This window comes from Cannabis sativa, chromosome 7, assembly GCF_029168945.1.
Source record: "Cannabis sativa cultivar Pink pepper isolate KNU-18-1 chromosome 7, ASM2916894v1, whole genome shotgun sequence".
Lineage (NCBI taxonomy): Eukaryota > Viridiplantae > Streptophyta > Magnoliopsida > Rosales > Cannabaceae > Cannabis > Cannabis sativa.
In genome coordinates, this window is record NC_083607.1 from 18724661 (window position 1) to 18744004 (window position 19344).

Sequence of the window (19344 nt, forward strand, 5' to 3'; positions counted from 1 at the left end):
TCCATATGTTTTGGACTTAATAGAATTTATACATTAAACAATCATGAAATAAATCATGTGAACCATGTAACATAAAATGTTATTTCTAATCTTTATTAATTAGTAAATCTGATTATATTGAAATAGATTTTATTTAGGGCACAAAACCCAACACTATATAATCTCAGATGCATCATGGGGTAGCAATGTAGTAGGTGTAGCAGTTCTGTTAGTTAACAGATTTCAAGCAAAATGGGAAGTGAAGTCTTGTAAGAAGGATGCAGACTCGGTTATGGAAGCTGAAACCAAGGCAATTTTAATGGCATTGCTTTAGGCTAAAGAGGAAGGATTTGAGGATATTACTATTTTTTTTGATGCTCAGCTAGTAGTTAATACTTTTAAGTTTGCCCCATCAGACTGGAGGTTTAAGAGTGTATCCCTTCAAGTTTTAGATCTGTTTCAGTCTTTTTCCAATTGTAGGTTAATTTATATTAGCAGGAAGATTAATGCCTATCTTGATGGTTTAGCCAAGAGTGCTAAGAGTCCTAGCCAAGATGCTAAATACTTTAAAGGAGAGGGTGCACCCCCTGTTGCCCCATGTTTTCTTTGGTGCTAAATTCAATTTTCTACCTTTCAAAAAAAAAAAAATAAAACTAAAGTTAACTAGCTTGGCTCCAAACGGAATTCAAAACTAGTATATCCTATCTAGGTACAGAGACTTGATCATTATCAAAGAAAAATAAATTAGATTATATTAAATTGCAACAGTCGAGATGAGTGTGAGTATGGCCCCATGTAATTTTTATTTTTAATTAAATACATAATTATATAAATTTAAATATTTATGTCAGAATACATCCAAACTCCTACATTTGCTCGCTTGCCTCATCCTTATCCATCCAACACATGTGACGCAATCTGGTCCCAAAATTTATCCATTTCTCTATTATTATTATTATTATTATTACTATTATTATTATCATTATTATTATTATTATTAGAACATTGGTATTAAACACTAGTGGTGTCTAACACTTTTGTCACATATTACATTGCGATTGGTTAGCGATATTTTCTAAAAGCTATTATATTAAGGGTAAATAGTGACATAAGTACTCAAAGTTTTATGTTTATAAGCGGCATAAACCCAATGTTTATTTTTAGCGGCATAAGTACCCAATGTTTGTAAAATTATAATTTTTTTCTAATTTTTTCAGTACAGACTCTGATATTATCTTAAACAGGGCACATATAAGGCTTAAATTTTTTATCATCGGGTCTAGATGGAAATATATAGTATCAATTACTTTTAAATGTTCTTTTAATAAATTTAAAACAGAATCTGTACTGACAAAACTGGAAGAAAATTACAGTTTTACAAACATTGAGTACTTATGCTGCCAAAAATAAACATTGAACCGCTTACAAACATAAAATATTAGATACTTATGCCGCTATTTACCCTTATATTAAATTATATGGGACCAGATACTTAGTTGTACTAATAGCGATATTGACACATAGGAGGATGCTAAGCACCACTAGTGCCCTTTAACATTTCTCTTATTATTATTATTATTAGAGAAATGCTAAAAGACACTAGTAGTACCTAACACCCTTCTATGTGTCAATATCGCTGTTGGTCCAACTAAATATCGGGTCCCATGTAGTTTAATATAATAGTTTTTAGGGAATATCGCTAGCCAATCGCAACGCGACATGTCGAGAAGGTGCTAAACACCAATAGTATCTAATAACAATGCTCTTATTATTATTATTATTATTATTATTATTATTATTATTATTATTATTAGGAAGATAACATCAAACAACTCTCGTAATTAATTATTTGAGACACAACCGAAAGAAAGAGAAAAGGAAAATAAGGCATTTCATTCATTTATTTAATATATTCATAAAAGAAAGCTCATGATCCACCGCACCCAGCTAGAAAGTCATATTTCACTCAATACCATAATCAATTAAAGTCTCAACTTTAGCTTATGCTATTACATAATTATATTGATATTATAAGAGTCAATCAAACCAAACCCAAAGTGGATCTACTTAAACGACACGTAACCACATAACCATTTAAATGAGAGAAACATGTGGCGGATCCTGAAACGAAAAACGACAACTATTTACACATCGCATTGTTGGTGGGGCCTTCTTCTCAACTTATTGATGTTTGCTCCTCGTCTCACTACTGTAGAGCCTGAGGTCAAAAAGAGTAAATATTAGTGTGAGAATTTAGGATTGAAGGGTAGGGTTAGTCCATATTACATATTACGAATGTAATTAATTAATATACTTTCTTAACATTTGAACGTAGAAAGTATTAAGTAAAATAAACAATTTTAAAATTAATTCTAATACACCCTGTTAATATTTACGCGTAAAAAATATAAATAAAATAAACAACCTTTTAGAAACTACAAAGACCCAACCTAATATTAGAAAAAATCTCACAAAATCAAATTGTAAAATTTGTAGGTACACACATCGATCGAGAGAAATTTATAAAATTACCCCTTTAAAGTGAAAATTTGTTATTTTTTATAAAATTTTTACACTTTTATATTTAAATATTTTTTACACTATTACAGTACTTTCAAAACACAAAAAAGAAAAAAAATATATATATATATATATATACCATATAAAAATATCATGAAAAAAATAATAAAATAATATCACAATAACACAAAAATATTAGAGAAATTATCTCATATAATATTTTTTATTTTCTTTTTTTAAATTTAAGTTGCACCGTTAGTTGCAATGGAAATTTCTATATAAAATTTCGTAAAAATAAAAAAAAAAACTGTTTTAAAATATAAAAATAAAAATAAAAAAAAAACTCTAAAATAATATACAAATAATAAAAAAAACAACAACAAAATAATAAAAATGCAACATAAAAATAACATCAAAATATTATATTTTCTATAAATAAAATCTTAAAAATTATAAAAATATTTAAAATATTTGTACCATCATATTTTTATAGTTTTTGCATTATTTTTGTATATTTATTATTTTAAAAAAAAAATAATAAAAAATTGCAATACTAAAAACTGATATGCGCACATAGAATAAAAAATCCCAAATAAAAATTAAAGAGAAAAACATCAGCAGCTTTTTTTTTTTTTTGAGCAAACATCAGTAGCTTTTAATTGCTCTACCATGTAATTAACAAAAAACACTCATTTTTTTTTAAATAAATAATAACATAAAATAAAATAAAAATTTCTAGCATCAGTAGAAGTAGCGAAATCTACTTTAATGATATATAGACATAGTGCACAGCGCGTGATTATCACGCTCGGAGTAAAATTATTGAGATTAGTATGGTATATATGAGGTGAAGATGCACACATACCAGTCGTAGACAGTTGGAGAGTTTGGTTCAGGCTTGTCAAAGAGGGTGCCGCCTAGGCCTTTGGTAGCAAGGTTGCTGCCTGGGTTAAACACGCTCCTCCACACGTTGTCTTTGCTACGCGCCAACGACGCCGAAAGAGGAGTCGTTGGTGTGACTGGTGTCACTGGACTAACCGGCATCGACAGTGATCTCTGGTACACCATATTACTCGTTTCCCCTTCGCCCTCTATAATATAAATATACATATGAACATACAAAGGTTAATTATTACGACATATATAAAATTATATGTAGGGATCTATAATGATATAAATGGTACGTACGGACCTTTGATAATCATCAAGGGCGATGGCCTGGTGGTGATCTTCCTGAGTTTACCAAGCCCACGCTCAGGTGAAGGCCCGGCAACGACGTCGTCCCACAGTTTATCTAGCAGAACCATATTTTCCGGTGATATTTCAATGAGTCTCTCACCTAACTCTCTGTTGGTCTTTTCGAAATGGGGTTTTCACCCTATGACTTCAAAGGTTATATATAGAGGTAGAGCAAGTCATCTTATACGGCCACTAAAATATCTCCTTTAGTTTTTACCTCTTTTTTGTTTTTTTCGAAGCGTCTACTCTTTTGCTTCCAAGTGTACAGTTACTGTATAATAATGTTTTTTATGCAATAATGCTCGGAGTCATCTTAATTACACTCCCATTTTCTTTTATTTTATATAAAATATACAGTTTTAATTATACTGACTTTTTTTGTTTTCAAAAAAATTAGTAATTTAAAAAAAATTCTTCCTATCAAAGAAATTGTTAGTATTGCTGGCTGGTAATATCTTAACTAATTTAGGCGTGTTAGCGTGATTTTTAATATATTGTGCAGTTCGTTGCTAATCAATGATATTAATGAAAAACGTGATTAATTAAAATTTGCTTATTTAATTAGAAATTTAAAGTAATACATTTATAAAATTTCAGGATCCCGTTTACAAAATGCATTTACATAAATTTGCTATTCATATACAAAAGTTTTGTCGCCTAGCGATTATACAGCAAAAAGCCCTGATGTCCCAAAAATCGTACGCTCCAGGTCTAATCGCCCCGACATGTACAATCTCTACCTGCTCGCTCTCACGGCTCCTCAGCTTTAGCCTTGCCCCTTACCTACACATGGAAATAGCACTGTGAGTCGACAGACTCAATAAGAAAAGCATAACAAAAAAACATAATAACATCCCGGGTTATAACCAAGCGCGCGCCCATACACCCGATCATAACCCTATTCCCGTGTCCCACACGATACTGAGCCTAGAACGTTCATACGACAATATTATCGACCATAATGTCAGCCTATACTCAATATGCTAGTCATATTCTAGCCATATTGATGTGACAGCATCGATCAGTATTTCAGCCAACATACATTTATCACTAATCAGCACAACTCTAAGTATACTGTTAGTGCTATCAATGTAATCTAACAGGCATAAAAAATATGTATGCAAAACATGTAATTACATATGCATGACATTATACTAATCTTACCTCAATTCCAAATTCAGGTGTGTCGGCGAACCTGAGTGAAATAACTGCTCAGGGAATTACAGGCTCCTAAATCACATCGATAACAACATGGATAAGTGACATGCTGAATCACAACCGGGGACTTAAGTTTTAAACCAAAACCCTATCTACTGCAACTTAACATGGTAATCCCGTAAACTAGCAGGGAATTAACCAACCAAAGCTCTGAAACTAGCACGAATCGACAACACAAATTTTTTGGGGAACCCAACAGCAAATTCGGGTAATAGATTTTATAGGCATTGTAAAACCGGTTAGCAGGTTTATACCAGAAAACCCAAAAAACTCCAAAACCTAATCAAATTGATTCCAAACTTTACCAAACCTTCCAGACATGCATATTATACCCCAATAAACATATTCCAAGTAATAAAACAACTACCCAAGCTCAGAATTGAAAAACACCATTAAAGAGCCAAGCTTGAGTTCTAAAACTCAAAGCTTGCTCTAACAACAAACTATCAAAACATGCTCAAATCAACATATCTAAACATAATTTAACTACAGAAACATAATCCAAACACTAACAGCAACAACAACAACAAGTAAAACCACAAAAACATGCATAATCCAATTTCTTAAAATTCAAGAGACTTAAGAGGAAGTTGCTAGGAGCTTACCTTGGCTTGGAAAACACTTAGAGTTGTTGGAAATTACTGGATTGAAGAAGAAAAATAAGAACCCTAGCTAGTTTTAGGGGGTTTCAAAGAGAGAGAGGAAGGAAAGAGAGAGAGTGTGTTTTTTTTTTTTTTTGTTTGATTTTTTGTAAAAATAAATGAATAAAGGAAATTGGTTTTATTAATTAAAATCAACCTAATATCAGCATAATAAATCCACAAAAGTCCACTAAAGGACAAAAAGGCAAATGGGCCAAAATGATCATTTTGCCCTTGCCCACACTTAAAACATAGAAATCACCTAAGGGTATTTTGGTCACTTCCAAAATTCTGACTATTCTCGATATTCCCAATATCTAACTATATTGACCCGCTATACTAAAAACACTAGGATGTGATTATAATAGCCAAACACCACGTTCTAATGTTGTTTGGCACAAAACATGTAAAATTATAAAATTCCTATGTCACGAGAAGATCCATTGGTCGACTTTAACAACTAGATTGAAGATCACAAATAATACAATTGAACTAGAACCTAACAATCTTAGGATTGAGATCATTTGATCTAAGATCAATTAGGTGATATTAAATAATAGAATAAATATTACGGTAAGTTTATCATATCTAATTCAAGTTCAATATCCGTCCCTTCCGATGCATACTCCATGCATTGAACCCAAGCTTACTTTAACTAATGCCTTGGAAAGGACATAGCACCATATAAACTACGTTGTAGATTACCCTATCAGTTAAACCCTGTGTACTGATAAATCATAGGAATACATTTAATCACACAATCTTGTTTACTTTCCACTGTGTTGACAACACAATAAACAAGAATATCAGTGTGATAAGGATTTGGATGAATTTATAAATCAAATAAGTATATAAATGATCACATGAACCAAGTAACACTTTAAACAAGTAATGAAATTAAATCTGTTTCTTTATTGATAATTGAATAGAAAAGATTACATTGAAATAGAGTTTTATTTACAGCACAAAGCCCAACAAACTCCCACTTGCACTAACATAAAACAATCAGTACATTTCAATTAATCCTAAATTCAGTTTGAGCTTTTCAAATGTAGTTACAGTCAAAACTTTGGTGAATGGATCAGCTAAGTTGTCTTCAGTATCCACTTTCTCCACTAGTACATCCCTTCTTGCCACATATTCTCTGATGATGTGGTATTTTCTCTCTATGTGTTTGCTCCTCTTGTGGCTTCGAGACTCTTTACTGTTTGCTATAGAACCAGTGTTTTCACAAAGTAAAACCAGTGGTTTTTTCCATTCCAGGAACAACACCAAGTCTTAAGAAGAACTTTCTTAGCCAAACAAGCTCCTTAGCAGCCTCAGCAGTAGTTATGTACTCGGCCTCCATGGTAGAGTTTGATATTGCATTTTGCTTAGCACTTCTCCAAACAACTACTCCACCCCCAAGAGTAAAAACCATCCTAGATGTAGACTTTCTGTCATCAAGACAAGCCTGAAAATTTGAGTCGGTATAGCCTACGGGATTTAAAGCACCACCCTTGTAGACTAACACATAATGACTAGTACTTTTCAAATATTTCAGAATATGCTTAACTGTAGTCCAATGTTCCTCTCTTGGATTTGTCTAATGCCTCTTCACAATTCCTACTACATAGCATATGTCAGGTCTAGTGCATAACTGTAAAGACCGCTTAGTTTAATTTAAAAATTAGCAGTTAATTATGATTTAATTATGGAAAATTATTTATAGATATTTAAATAATTATTTATGCTGTTATTATTGAATTCTGAAATACATTTTATGTCATATGGTGAAATTTCATAGTTTTGCATTTTCGGTGCCCGGCAACATGGAACTCGGTGTTTGGCTCAGTAAAATCACAACTTAGCATGTTAGTATATTGGGGCAGTTTATTAGACATTGGAAATGTCGGGATTGGTCGGGAATTTTGAATTTCCTAAAATACCCTTTAGTACCCCTTTTATGTTATTTTAGTGTGGTGGGGGCAAAATGGTCATTTTTCCCCATTGATATTTTGTCCTTTAGTGGACTTAGTAATTGAGTTTAATATTGTATTTGTTATTTGTTGGCTGAAGTAAAGATTAACTTTATGTATTTTTATCATTTATTAAAAGTTAGAAAAAATTGAGGAAAATCAAGGATTAAGAAAAATCATTTTCTCTGAAACTCTCTCTCTCTATTTTCGGCCCTCTTTGAGCAGTAAGAAGCTGGCCATTTCTCTTAGTTTTTCAAGCATTTCTCAACCATTCTAGTGTAATTCAAGTTATTGGTAAGGTTCTTGAACTTGTCTTGATGTTCTTGAAGTTTTTAAGAAAAAAATAGTAGGTTGCATGCTTAGTTTTGGTTTGTTATTGTTGCTGTGATTTTATGTTGTTTTCTGAAATTTAAGCATGCTTGATTGTGTGAAATGAAACCGATGTTGATGCATGTGTTGAAATTTATTTTACCAGGATCTTAGATCTACTCACAAGTATGTTGTTTAAACACCCTAAATATGAACTTTCTAAAACGATAAATTAAACACATATAAAGTTAAGAAAACCTTACATTGAAGCAGTGGAATTAATGTCTCCTTCCGCTCAGATCTCTAACCCTTGTATCCTTTCTGTAGTAGAGTATAATCAAGATCTGAGCCCGAATGTCGTTCTTCTTCAAGTTTGATCCTTCACAGTCTTCCAATCTATGATTGAGTTACTGCTTGCTGTGTGTGGGCACTTACTCTTTCACTAGGGTTGAAATTGATGAAGGGAAAAGAGAAGAGAGGGTTTCGGCCAGGTATAGAAAGTGGGGAAGGCTCAGTTTTTCTGAAGAGAGAAATTTCTGTCAGAAAAGGATATTGGAAACTTGTGATTTGACTGAGCCATCACTTTCTATTTATAGGCAACTACTAGGTTTAGGTTAGGAATTATTTGGCATTAAAATAATGAAAAAATCAATTTGAAACTCTACAGTAAGTGGTCGGCCAAGGTGTAGTAGTGGGCCCCACTTGATTTTGCAGTTTTATCAAATTTTATTTCTATTTTCTCAAAAACGCCAATTTTCTAATTCTAACCTTTTAAATGCCAAAACTAATTATTTAATAACTAAAATAGATTATTAAATAATATTTTCATTTAATTTAATTATTAATTAGACATATTAAGTCCATTAATAAATAAATAAACCTACAAACTCTTTTCTTTACAATTTCACCCCTGCTTAGTGAAAATTCATAAAATTAGACATAGTCTAACTTTAGAATTATAATTGATCAATCACGAATCAATTAATGAGTCTTTCATGCAGAATGTTCTCAACTAGAATGGGGACCATGGATCTATATGCTGAGCTTCCAATAAGTGAACCAAATTTACCAAGTAAATTCCTACTTATTAATTCTTCGTTGAATCCACTCTTAGAACTTAGAATTGCACTCTCAGACTTATATAGAGCATATTGTATGTTCCACGATATCAATATGCTATCTCATTTAACCTTTGTTATAATCTTATTGTGATTTAAAGATCCTCTATATAGATGATCTACATCGAGATGGGATTTCTTTACCGTTCTCACCCCTCAATGTATTTTGCCCCTTAAAACACTTAGCTACCTGTAAATAGTGTTTAGTGATCTAATGATTAGCCAGTTAAACAAGAGCTCATCCGTTTACTTCTATTTGCTAAGCTCGAAGGGAATCATCACTTTACTTCTATACACCAGTAGAAGCTATAGATTCCATATTTATGTTCAGCACTCCCACTCAATCATACTATCATGTTCCCAAAATATACGTATCACCCTGACCCAAAAGTAGGCTTAACTAATAAATCAAAGAACATGAATAGCACTCCCGAGTTGAGCCTAAGCATATCAGGATTTAGATTCTTTTAATCTTAAGATCAACTACTGATATTGACTTGGAAAGATATATATATATATATAATGGTAAGTTTGTAATATCTTAACTTAGTTGCAATATCGGTCCAGTCCAATGTATACTCCATACATTCGAAACTAGTATACTTTACTAATGTCCTGGAAAGAACATAACATAACACTTACTCCAAGTGTAAGTACACATCATCGCTGATTATCACATTAGTGTAAATCCAATAACACTGATGAAACAGGGACTTATTCTTTTGATACATATGATCACAATCACATTCCACTGTGTTGACGATACTGTAATTGTGAATAAACATATGATCTGGATTTAACTGATTTTGTGTGTGTGAATGTAATAAACATATTAAACCATTAGCATGTAAATTTCATGCAAACATCAATCCCTTCAAATTTCTTATATTGATAACTAATCAGATTGTAAAGAGTTTTATTTAGGGCATAAAACCCAACAACATGTTTGGTTGGTTTTAAGCTAGTTTAGAATTTTGGCTCTAAAACTATGATTTTCAAGGTAAATTGGTGAGTTTTGTTGCTGTGTTTGTTGGGGTTGAGTTCCATTGTTTGCAAAAGTTTTTATATGCATATTTGAGTAGTTTAAATGAGGTTTTGATGCATGTAAGTGAGCTTTAGCGAAGTTTGAGTTTTGAACTCAAAGCTTGGAGCTCACATGGTGATTTTTGATTCTGTGATTTCTGGATTGTGTTGATGCTTTGGCAATGTGTAGTGGGGTATTTAGAACATGTCTGGAAGGTTTGGTATGAATTGGGTTTGATTTGAGCGAGTTATGGAATTTTTGAGTGTTTCCTGCTCAGAACCGGAATTTCGATTCATTAACCGGAATTCTGGATGGTGTTCTAGGAATTCCCAAAACCGGAATTTCAGTTGTAGAACCGGTCTGCCGGTTGGGGGATCTTTGGAAACCCTAGTTTTTCCCATTTTTATGTTGTTTAGGGTATTGCCATGCTTTTTATCGATAGGAAAACTTTTAGTCTCTAGTTTAAGTCCCCGGGAAGTGATTTAGCATATCACTTATCTAGTGTTGTGATTGTTATGGTTTAGGAGCGTGTAAATCGCTGTGTAGTTCGTTCCACTCAGGTTGACCGACACACCTGAATTCGAAATTGAGGTAAGATTAGTATAACTGTATGCATATGTATTACATGTTTAGCGTGCATGTTAGGAAGCCTGTTAGATTACATTAGATATGTATGTTAGCTTCGTACCATCCGACTATATCACATCGGTTAGGCTAGAGTATGACTAGCAGCTGGAGTGTGACCAGTGTACCGAGTATAGGCTGATACTAGGGTTGGTGGTACTGTACTGTTTGACCGTATCACATCGGTAAGACTAGAGTATGACTAGCAGCTGGAGTATGACCAGTGTACCGAGTATAGGCTGATACTGTAACACATCGGTAAGGCTAGAGTATGACTAGCATGTGGATTATGACCAGTGTACCGAGTATAGGCTATTACTTTGTCAAAAGTACCGTCGTATGAATGTTCGGGACTCAGTATCGTGTGGGACACGGCAGTTAGGGTTATGGTCAGGGGTATGGGCGTCTGATCATAACCCGGGATTTATGTACGATTATGATTTATGCTTTTCTTACTGAGTCTGTCGACTCACAGTGCTATGTTTATGTGTAGGTAAGGGAAAGGCCAAAGCTAAAGAACCGTGAGGACGAGCCGATGAAGATTGTACATGTCGGGGCGGTTAGGCCTGGAGCGTACGATCCTCGGGACAACAGCGCTTTTGTAGTTAGTCGTTGGGCGACAAGTATTTTGTAATAGACAGTAAACTTTTTGTAACGTATTTTGTAAATGGGATCCCAAAGTATTTTGTATGAAATATTATATAAGTTTAATTAAAAAGTAAAAATTTTAATTAATCACGATTTCTATAAACCTCGTTGATTAGCAACGAGCTGCACAGTACGTTTAAAAATCACATAATGCACCTATGCTAGTTAGGGTGTTACAATTTGGTATCAAAGCCGCCAGGTTGTCTTCCGAAGATCGTCACGACATGTACAATCATCATCAGCAGTTAGCCCGTTCTACGGTTCAGTAAGCTTTTATTGCTTTAGTAGTTTATATTATTATTATGAAATAAGAAAAGCCTGATAGGAAGCATGTTAGTAGCCTGATAGTAGAATAGGCGCAGGTTTTTAATTTCCAAATTAAGTGGTATTAGTAAGCTCTCGTTGATCATGACCTGATATGCCAACTCTTGGTTTCGCAGGCTATTCAAACTAGATGGATGCCAAGCGAAACACCAGGAGTCAGGGCAACTCGGTCGGGTCAAATCAAGGTCAGGGAGCTCAGTTTCCCCCAAATGTTAGGGGCCGAGGTAGAGGTCCCAGGGGCAGGGCTCGTGGTCGGGGTGATGTTAACCCGCCACAAGCTGCCCAAGCTGCCCAAGCCAATCAGGAAGCCCAGAATTGGGAAATTAGGTTTTGCTGAAATGCAAGCCAGAACAGAGGAGCAAGATAATGAGATTCGAGATTGAGACAGTAGGGTGCTCCTCCAGTGCCTGTTCCAGAAGTTCCAGTCGCACCTGCCCCTGTTGTCCAGGCCGAACCAGTAGTAGCGGCGAACAGAATGGAACCCCTGTATGAAAGGTTCTGCAAGCAGGCACCTCCGGTTTTTCTGGGAGGTCCGGACGTCATGAAAGCCGAGCAGTGGCTAACGGTGATTACAAGGATATTGAACTTTATGGGTGTCACCGGGAATGATAGGGTGGTGTGTGCCACCTTTCAGTTTCAAGAGGATGCGTGGGTCTGGTGGGACATGGTGTCCCAGATACATGATGTCAAATCTATGACCTGGGAAAGGTTCTAGGAACTCTTCAATGCAAAATACTACAATGAGGCCGTTAGAAGTGCCAAGAGGAAAGAGTTCACCCACCTGACCCAGAAAGAAAATATGAGTGTGACGGAATACACGACGCAATTTGATCGGTTGGCTAGGTTGGCCTCGGGAATCGTGCCAACCGACTTCAGTAAAAAGGAAAAGTATTTAGATGGACTAAATGTGAAGATCAAGCATGACCTAATGATCACTACAGACGACAAGACCACCTATGCTGAGATGGTGGAAAAAGCATTGCGAGCTGAGGGCGCAGTTGGATGTATGTCGGAGTCAGTTAGGACTCCAGTGAGTGGCGGGGCTCTTACCCCTCCTGCATCAGGCTTTAGCAGGGGAGGTAGTGGTTTGGCCATGGACCAGAAGAGGAAAGCATCCACTGCAACCGATGGCTCGGGGCAGAACAAGAGGTTCCGGGGGAACCAGAATCGAGGCGGTCGTCAAGGTAGTGCTGAGACCCGTTTTTCGTACCCAGAGTGCCCCAATTGTAAAAGGCACCATCATGGTGAGTGCAGAGGTCAGGGATGCTTTCAGTGTGGCATGCCCGACACTACAAGAGGGATTGTCCCCACGTTAGAATTGAAGCACCAAGGGCTCCGGCGAGACCCACTCCAGCTAGGGTGTTTGCCATTACGCAAGCTGATGTAGAAGCCAGCCCTTCAGTGGTGACAGGTCAGCTCTCAGTTAACAACTCATTTTACTCTGTATTGTTTGATTCTGGGGCCACACATTTTTATGTGGCAGCCAGAATCTTTAGTAAATTGGATAGACCATATGATAGTTATGAAGTAGGGTTTGGAACCCTATTACCTGGCGGAGAGTTAGTTATCTCCAAAAGGTGGATTAGGTCTATGCCAATCAGAATAGACGGTAGAGAGTTAAGTGCTGACCTAATAGAAATGAGCTTAGTAGATTTCGATATTATTCTAGGAATGGATTTCCTGTCTAAATACTCAGCTAGTAGTGACTGCAAGAGGAAGATGGTAATCTTCCAACCGGAAAGTGAAGAACCGTTTGTTTTTGTTGGTTCAGTTCGGGGATCTCGGATCCCGATGATTTTGGCCCTGCCAGCTAGGGAACTCGTATGTGGCGGCTGTTTAGGAATTCTGGCCGTGGTGATGGACACCACTCGGCCCGATACCATTCGGCAAGAGGATATCAAGGTGGTTCGAGAATTTTTAGATGTTTTTCCTGAAGAACTTCCGGGTTTACCACCGCAGCGAGAGATTGATTTTGTGATAGACTTAGCACCCGGAGTAGAACCGGTTTCCAAGGCTCCGTATAGAATGGCTCCAGCTGAGCTTAAAGAATTAAAGATTCAGCTTCAAGGGTTACTTGACATAGGGTTTATTCGGCCTAGTGTGTCACCCTAGGGAGCTCCAGTATTATTCGTCAAGAAGAAAGATGGGACTATGACAATGCGCATCGACTATCGAGAGTTAAACAAGCTAACAGTGAAGAATTAATATCCACCACCTAGAATCGATGATCTTTTTGATCAACTTCAGGGGAAGACGGTCTTTTCCAAGATTGATCTCTGATCGGGTTATCATCAGTTAAAAATCCGAGAGGAGGACATTCTGAAGACGGCTTTCCGTACTAGGTATGGACATTATGAATTCTTGGTTATGTCGTTCAGACTAACCAATGCTCCTGCAGCATTTATGGATTTGATGAATAGAGTATTCAAGGATTTCCTCGATATCTGTGTAATTGTGTTTATCGACGACATCCTTGTGTACTCTCAATCAGAAGAGGAGCATGAGTTACATCTTCAGATGGTTCTGCAACGGCTTCGGGAACATAAGCTTTATGCCAAATTCAAAAGTGTGAATTTTGGCTATCTCAGGTGTCTTTCTTAGGACACATTGTGAGCAAAGATGGGATCAAGGTGGATCCAGGGAAAATAGAATCCGTCAGGGGTTGGCCAAGACCGAAGACTGTCACATAAATTAGAAGCTTTTTGGGTTTAGCCGGTTATTATCGTCGGTTCGTGGAAGGGTTTTCTAAGATTTCAACACCCTTAACTGAACTTACGAAGAAGAATCAGCGGTTTGTGTGGTCAGATAAATGCGAAGCTAGCTTTCAGGAGCTGAAACAGAGATTGATTACAGCTCCAGTACTAGCTTTGCCTTCGGACAAAGAGAAATTTGTAGTTTATTGCGATGCATCCAGACAGGGTCTGGGGTGTGTACTGATGCAGGCCAACCGGGTGATCGCTTATGCCTCCCGTCAGTTAAAGGATTATGAATAGCGATACCCGACTCATGACCTAGAATTGGCTGTGGTAGTTTTTGCATTGAAGATTTGGCAGCATTACCTTTACGGAGAAAGGTGTGAAATCTATACCGACCACAAAAGTCTCAAATATTTCTTTACTCAGAAAGATTTGAATATGAGACAGAGGCGTTGGTTGGAGTTAGTGAAAGATTATGATTGTGAGATTCTCTATCACCCCGGGAAGGCCAATGTAGTGGCCGATGCCTTGAGCAGGAAAGGTCCCGAGCAGGTAGCTAGCATGATTCAGATCTCACCTCAGTTAGCAGAGGACATGGTCAGATCCAGCATTGAGTTTGTGGTACGCCAGCTTCACAACTTGACGCTGCAATCTAATCTGTTAGAGAGAATTAAAGTCGCTCAGATGACTGATCCTGAGTTAGTAAAAATCAGAAACAAGGTTTCAGCGGGTCAAGCTAGGGATTTTTCAGTGTCAGACAACAGGAATTCCGGATGGTGTTCCAGGAATTTCCAGAACCGGAATTCCGGTTGTAGAACCGGTCTGCCGGTTGGGGGATTTTTGGAAACCCTAGTTTTTCCAATTTTTATGTTGTTTAGGGTATTGCCATGCTTTTTATCGATTGGGAAACTTTTAGTTTCTAGTTTAAGTCCCCGAGAAGTGATTTAGCGTATCGCTTATCTAGTGTTGTGATTGTTATGGTTTAGGAGCCTGTAAATTGCCGTACAGTTCGTTCCACTCAGGTTGACCGGCACACCTGAATTCGGAATTGAGGTAATATTAGTATAACAGTATGCATATGTATTACATGTTTAGCATGCATGTTAGGAAGCCTGTTAGATTACATTAGATATGTATGTTGGCTTCCTACCATCCAACTGTATCACATCGGTTAGGCTAGAGTATGACTAGCAGCTGGAGTATGACCAGTGTACCGAGTATAGGCTGATACTAGGGTTGGGTGTACTGTACCGTTTGACCGTATCACATCGGTAAGACTAGAGTATGACTAGCAGCTGGAGTATGACAGTGTACCGAGTATAGGCTGATACTGTAACACATCGATAAGGCTAGAGTATGACTAGCACGTGGAGTATGACCAGTGTACCGAGTATAGGTTGTTACTTTGTCAAAAGTACCGTCGTATGAACGTTCGGGACTCAGTATTGTGTGGGACACGGCAGTTAGGGTTATGGTCAGGGGTATGGGCGTCTGATCATAACCCGGGATTTATGTATGATTATGATTTATGCTTTTCTTACTGAGTCTGTCGACTCACAGTGCTATGTTTATGTGTAGGTAAGGGCAAGGCCAAAGCTGAAGAACCGTGAGGACGAGCCGATGAAGATTGTACATGTCGGGGCGATTAGGCCTGGAGCGTACGATCCTCGGGACAACAACGCTTTTGTAGTTAGTCGCTGGGCGACAAGTATTTTGTAATAGACAGTAAACTTTTTGTAATGTATTTTGTAAATGGGATCCCAAAGTATTTTGTATAAAATATTATATAAGTTTAATTAAAAAGTGAAAATTTTAATTAATCACGATTTCCATAAACCTCGTTGATTAGCAACGAGCTGCACAGTACGTTTAAAAATCACGTAATACGCCTATGCTAGTTAGGGTGTTACAATAATATTGCATACATTAGACTCCCAACTGCTGAAGCATAAGGAACCCTTCTCATGTCTTCTATCTCTTGAGGATCAGTCGGACACTGTTCCTTAGATAGACTGATACCAAATCTAGAAGGCATCACTGCCCCTTTGGTATTTGTCATTGAGAATCTCTCTAAAACCTTATCAATGTAAGTTGTTTTAGAGAGAGCAAGGGATATGTTCTTCCAATTTCTAATAATCTAAATACCAAGAACATAAGCAGCTTCACCCAAATCTTTCATTTCGAATTGAGTGTCAAGCCATTTCTTGATGTCATTCATTTTCTTGATATTGTTGCCAATATTCAAAATGTCATCAACATAAAGAACCACGGATACTACCACTTGATTATCCTTGAGTTGGTAAACACAAGGTTCATCATCATTTTGGTGAAAGCCATAGGTTTTGATTATTTCATCAAACCTTTTATTCAAAGAGCGAGAAGCTTGCTTAAGTCCATAAATGGACCAATTGAGTTTGCAAACTTTCTTTTCCTGCCCTGAAAGAACATAGCCTTCTGGTTGCTCCATATAAATGGTTTCTTCAAGAATTCCTTTAAGGAAAGCTGTCTTGACATCCATTTGCCAAATGTCATAATTGAAAGCAGTAGCTATGGAGAGAAGAATTTTGATGGATTTGAGCATGGCAACCGGACTAAAAGTATCCTCATAGTCCACACCTTCTCTTTGGGTATAACCCTTAGCGACCAGTCTAGCTTTAATAGTTTTGACTTTGCCTCTAGCACCTCTTTTCTTCTTGTAGACCCACTTACATGTAATTGGATGATAATCATCAGGTGCGTCTGCATATTCCTAGACTTTGTTCTTTTTCATGGAATCTATTTCTGAATCCATGTCGGCTGATCATTGATTCTGTTCCGAACTTGCCATTGGCTGTTACGTTAATGGATCGTCATCAATACCGTCACCAATGACCATACTGATTTTACCATCCAAGCCATAACGAGATGGTTTTGTGGAAACCCTCCCACTACGACAAGGAGTCGTGATCTTTTGAACAGGAACATTAGTGGTAGATTTCTCGGTTGTATCAACTTGCAAAGGTTCAACCGAGGAAGTGGGATAATCCTTTACTTGAGTAGAAGACGATGGAATATTAGAAGGAGTTATATCTGAAAGTATTACCTCCAATACTACTTTACTTTGCGGCTTGAAATTCTTAATATTGTCATCTTCAAGGAAAGTGGCATTTGTGGAAACGAATACTTTATCATCCTTGTGACTATAAAATAGTCCACCCCTAGTCTCCTTAGAATTTCCAACAAACTTGCAAATCTTAGTTCGCTTTTCTAGTTTTCCATCTTTCTTTCTTAAGACATGAGCAGGGCACCCCCAGATTTTGTAACAGCGTAAACTGGGTATACGACCATTCCATAATTCTAAAGGTGTCTTAGGGACTAATTTAGATGGAACAACATTTAAAATGTCAGTTTCCATTTAAATAGCATATCCCCAGAAGGACGTAGGTAGAGTTGAGTAGCTAAGCATGGACCTAACCATTTCCAAAAGCGTGCGATTTTTTCTTCCCGCAACTCCATTTTGTTGTGGAGTGCTAGGGGTAGTCAATTGGGATTCAATTCTAAGTTCAATCAAATAATCTTTGAACTACATATCTATATATTCTCCACCCCAATCAGTTCGCAAGATCTTTAAAGTTTTACCCAATTGGTTTTGACCCAATGCTAGAAATTCCTGAAACTTCTCAAACGTTTCAGATTTCTTATGCATAAGGTAAATATGACCATATCTAGAGTAATCGTCGATGAAAGCTCATAACTACCTCTAGCTTTGACATTCAGTGGTCCACAAAGATCTGAATGCACTATGCCTAGTGGTTCTTTGGCATGCTCTCCCTTTGCAGAGAAAGAACGTTTTGTCATTTAACCTTCTAGGCAAGATTCACAAACTGGTAATTCACCTAAGGTGACTTTTTTCAATGGGCCACATTTGTTTAACCTGTGAAGTCTATCATAGCCTATATGACCAAGACGTAAGTGCCATATATATTTTTCGTCTTCATTATCGATCTTTTGCTTTTTGTGGTTTCTAAGTTTAGCTACCTTAAACAGTACGTTATTAAGCGCAAATGGTTCATCTGGTCTTAGAACATAAATGTAAAGACTACTTAGTTTAATTTGGAAATTAGCAGTTAATCACGTTTAATTATGAAATTATTTATAGCTATTTAAATAATTATTTATACTGTTATTATTGAATTCTGAGATGCATTTTATGTCAGTTAAGTAGTTTTCATAATTTTGCATTTCCGGTGCTCGGTATCATGGAACTCGGTGTTTGGCTCAATAAAATCGCAACTTAGTATGTCAGTAGTTTGGGACGGTTTATTAGACATTGGGAATGTCGGGAATGGCCGGGAATTTAGAATTTTCCAAAAATACCCCTTTAGTGTTATTTATGTTAGTTTAGTGTGGAGGGGCAAAATGACCATTTTGCTCCATTGTTAGTTTGTCTTTTAGTGGATTTTAATTGGTGGAATTATGTGGTTTATTAGAGTATATGTTGGCTGAAGTAAAATAAGTTAGGTGGCATTTATTTCATTTAGTCAAAAATTTCAAAAGTTAGAAAATTGGTATTCAAAGGCTCTCTTTCTTTCTCTCCTTTCGGTTGTGAGCAGCTGGGTCTGGGGGGGAATTTCTCTTGGATTTCAAGCTGATTTTAGCATAGATTTGGACCTCAAGTTGTTGGTAAGATATTTGTAGCTCTCCCTTTTAGTTTCTTGAAGAATTTTGATGAAATGATGATGTTTGCATGCATAGTTTAAGTTGTTATTGTTGCTGTGATTTTATAGTTGTTTGCAGAGGTTTAAGCTTGATTAATTGATGTTATTAAGCTGCTTGTAATGCTTGATGGTTAGGTTGTTAGAGTTGTGGAGTTTTTAGTGTAAAAGCTTAAGGTTTTCAAAGAGAAATTGGATTTTTAGTGGCTGTAGTTGTTGCATGAGTTAAGGTTTGTTTTCTGCAGTTTTTAAATGCTTGAGTATGTCATTTTGATCAAGGTTTAATGCTTGTTATGTTGTTTAGTCAAGTTTTGAGTTTTAGAACTCAATCTTTGACCTTTAATGGTGAATT

General features: G+C 36.5%; 1 protein-coding gene across 1 annotated transcript; it reads right to left on the minus strand.

Annotated features, from left to right (window-relative positions):
• Positions 1-1845: 1845 nt before the first annotated feature.
• Positions 1846-4048, minus strand: LOC115697432 (auxin-repressed 12.5 kDa protein). The gene is made up of 3 exons (XM_030624431.2): positions 3692-4048; positions 3365-3590; positions 1846-2197 (listed from the first exon to the last, which is right to left on the minus strand). The coding sequence occupies exons 1-3, from the start codon at positions 3804-3806 to the stop codon at positions 2161-2163; spliced, it is 378 nt and encodes a 125-aa protein (XP_030480291.1). The 5' UTR covers positions 3807-4048; the 3' UTR covers positions 1846-2160.
• Between the last annotated feature and the right edge of the window lie 15296 nt (positions 4049-19344).

Coding starts and splice junctions, on each gene's coding strand:
- LOC115697432 (XM_030624431.2), bottom strand. CDS start 3,806: ATGGTTCTGCTAGATAAACTGTGGGACGACGTCGTTGCCGGGCCTTCA. Junction 3,591..3,691: donor GCCCTTGATGATTATCAAAG/GTCCGTACGTAC, acceptor TTTATATTATAG/AGGGCGAAGGGGAAACGAGT. Junction 2,198..3,364: donor TCTCCAACTGTCTACGACTG/GTATGTGTGCAT, acceptor TTTTGACCTCAG/GCTCTACAGTAGTGAGACGA.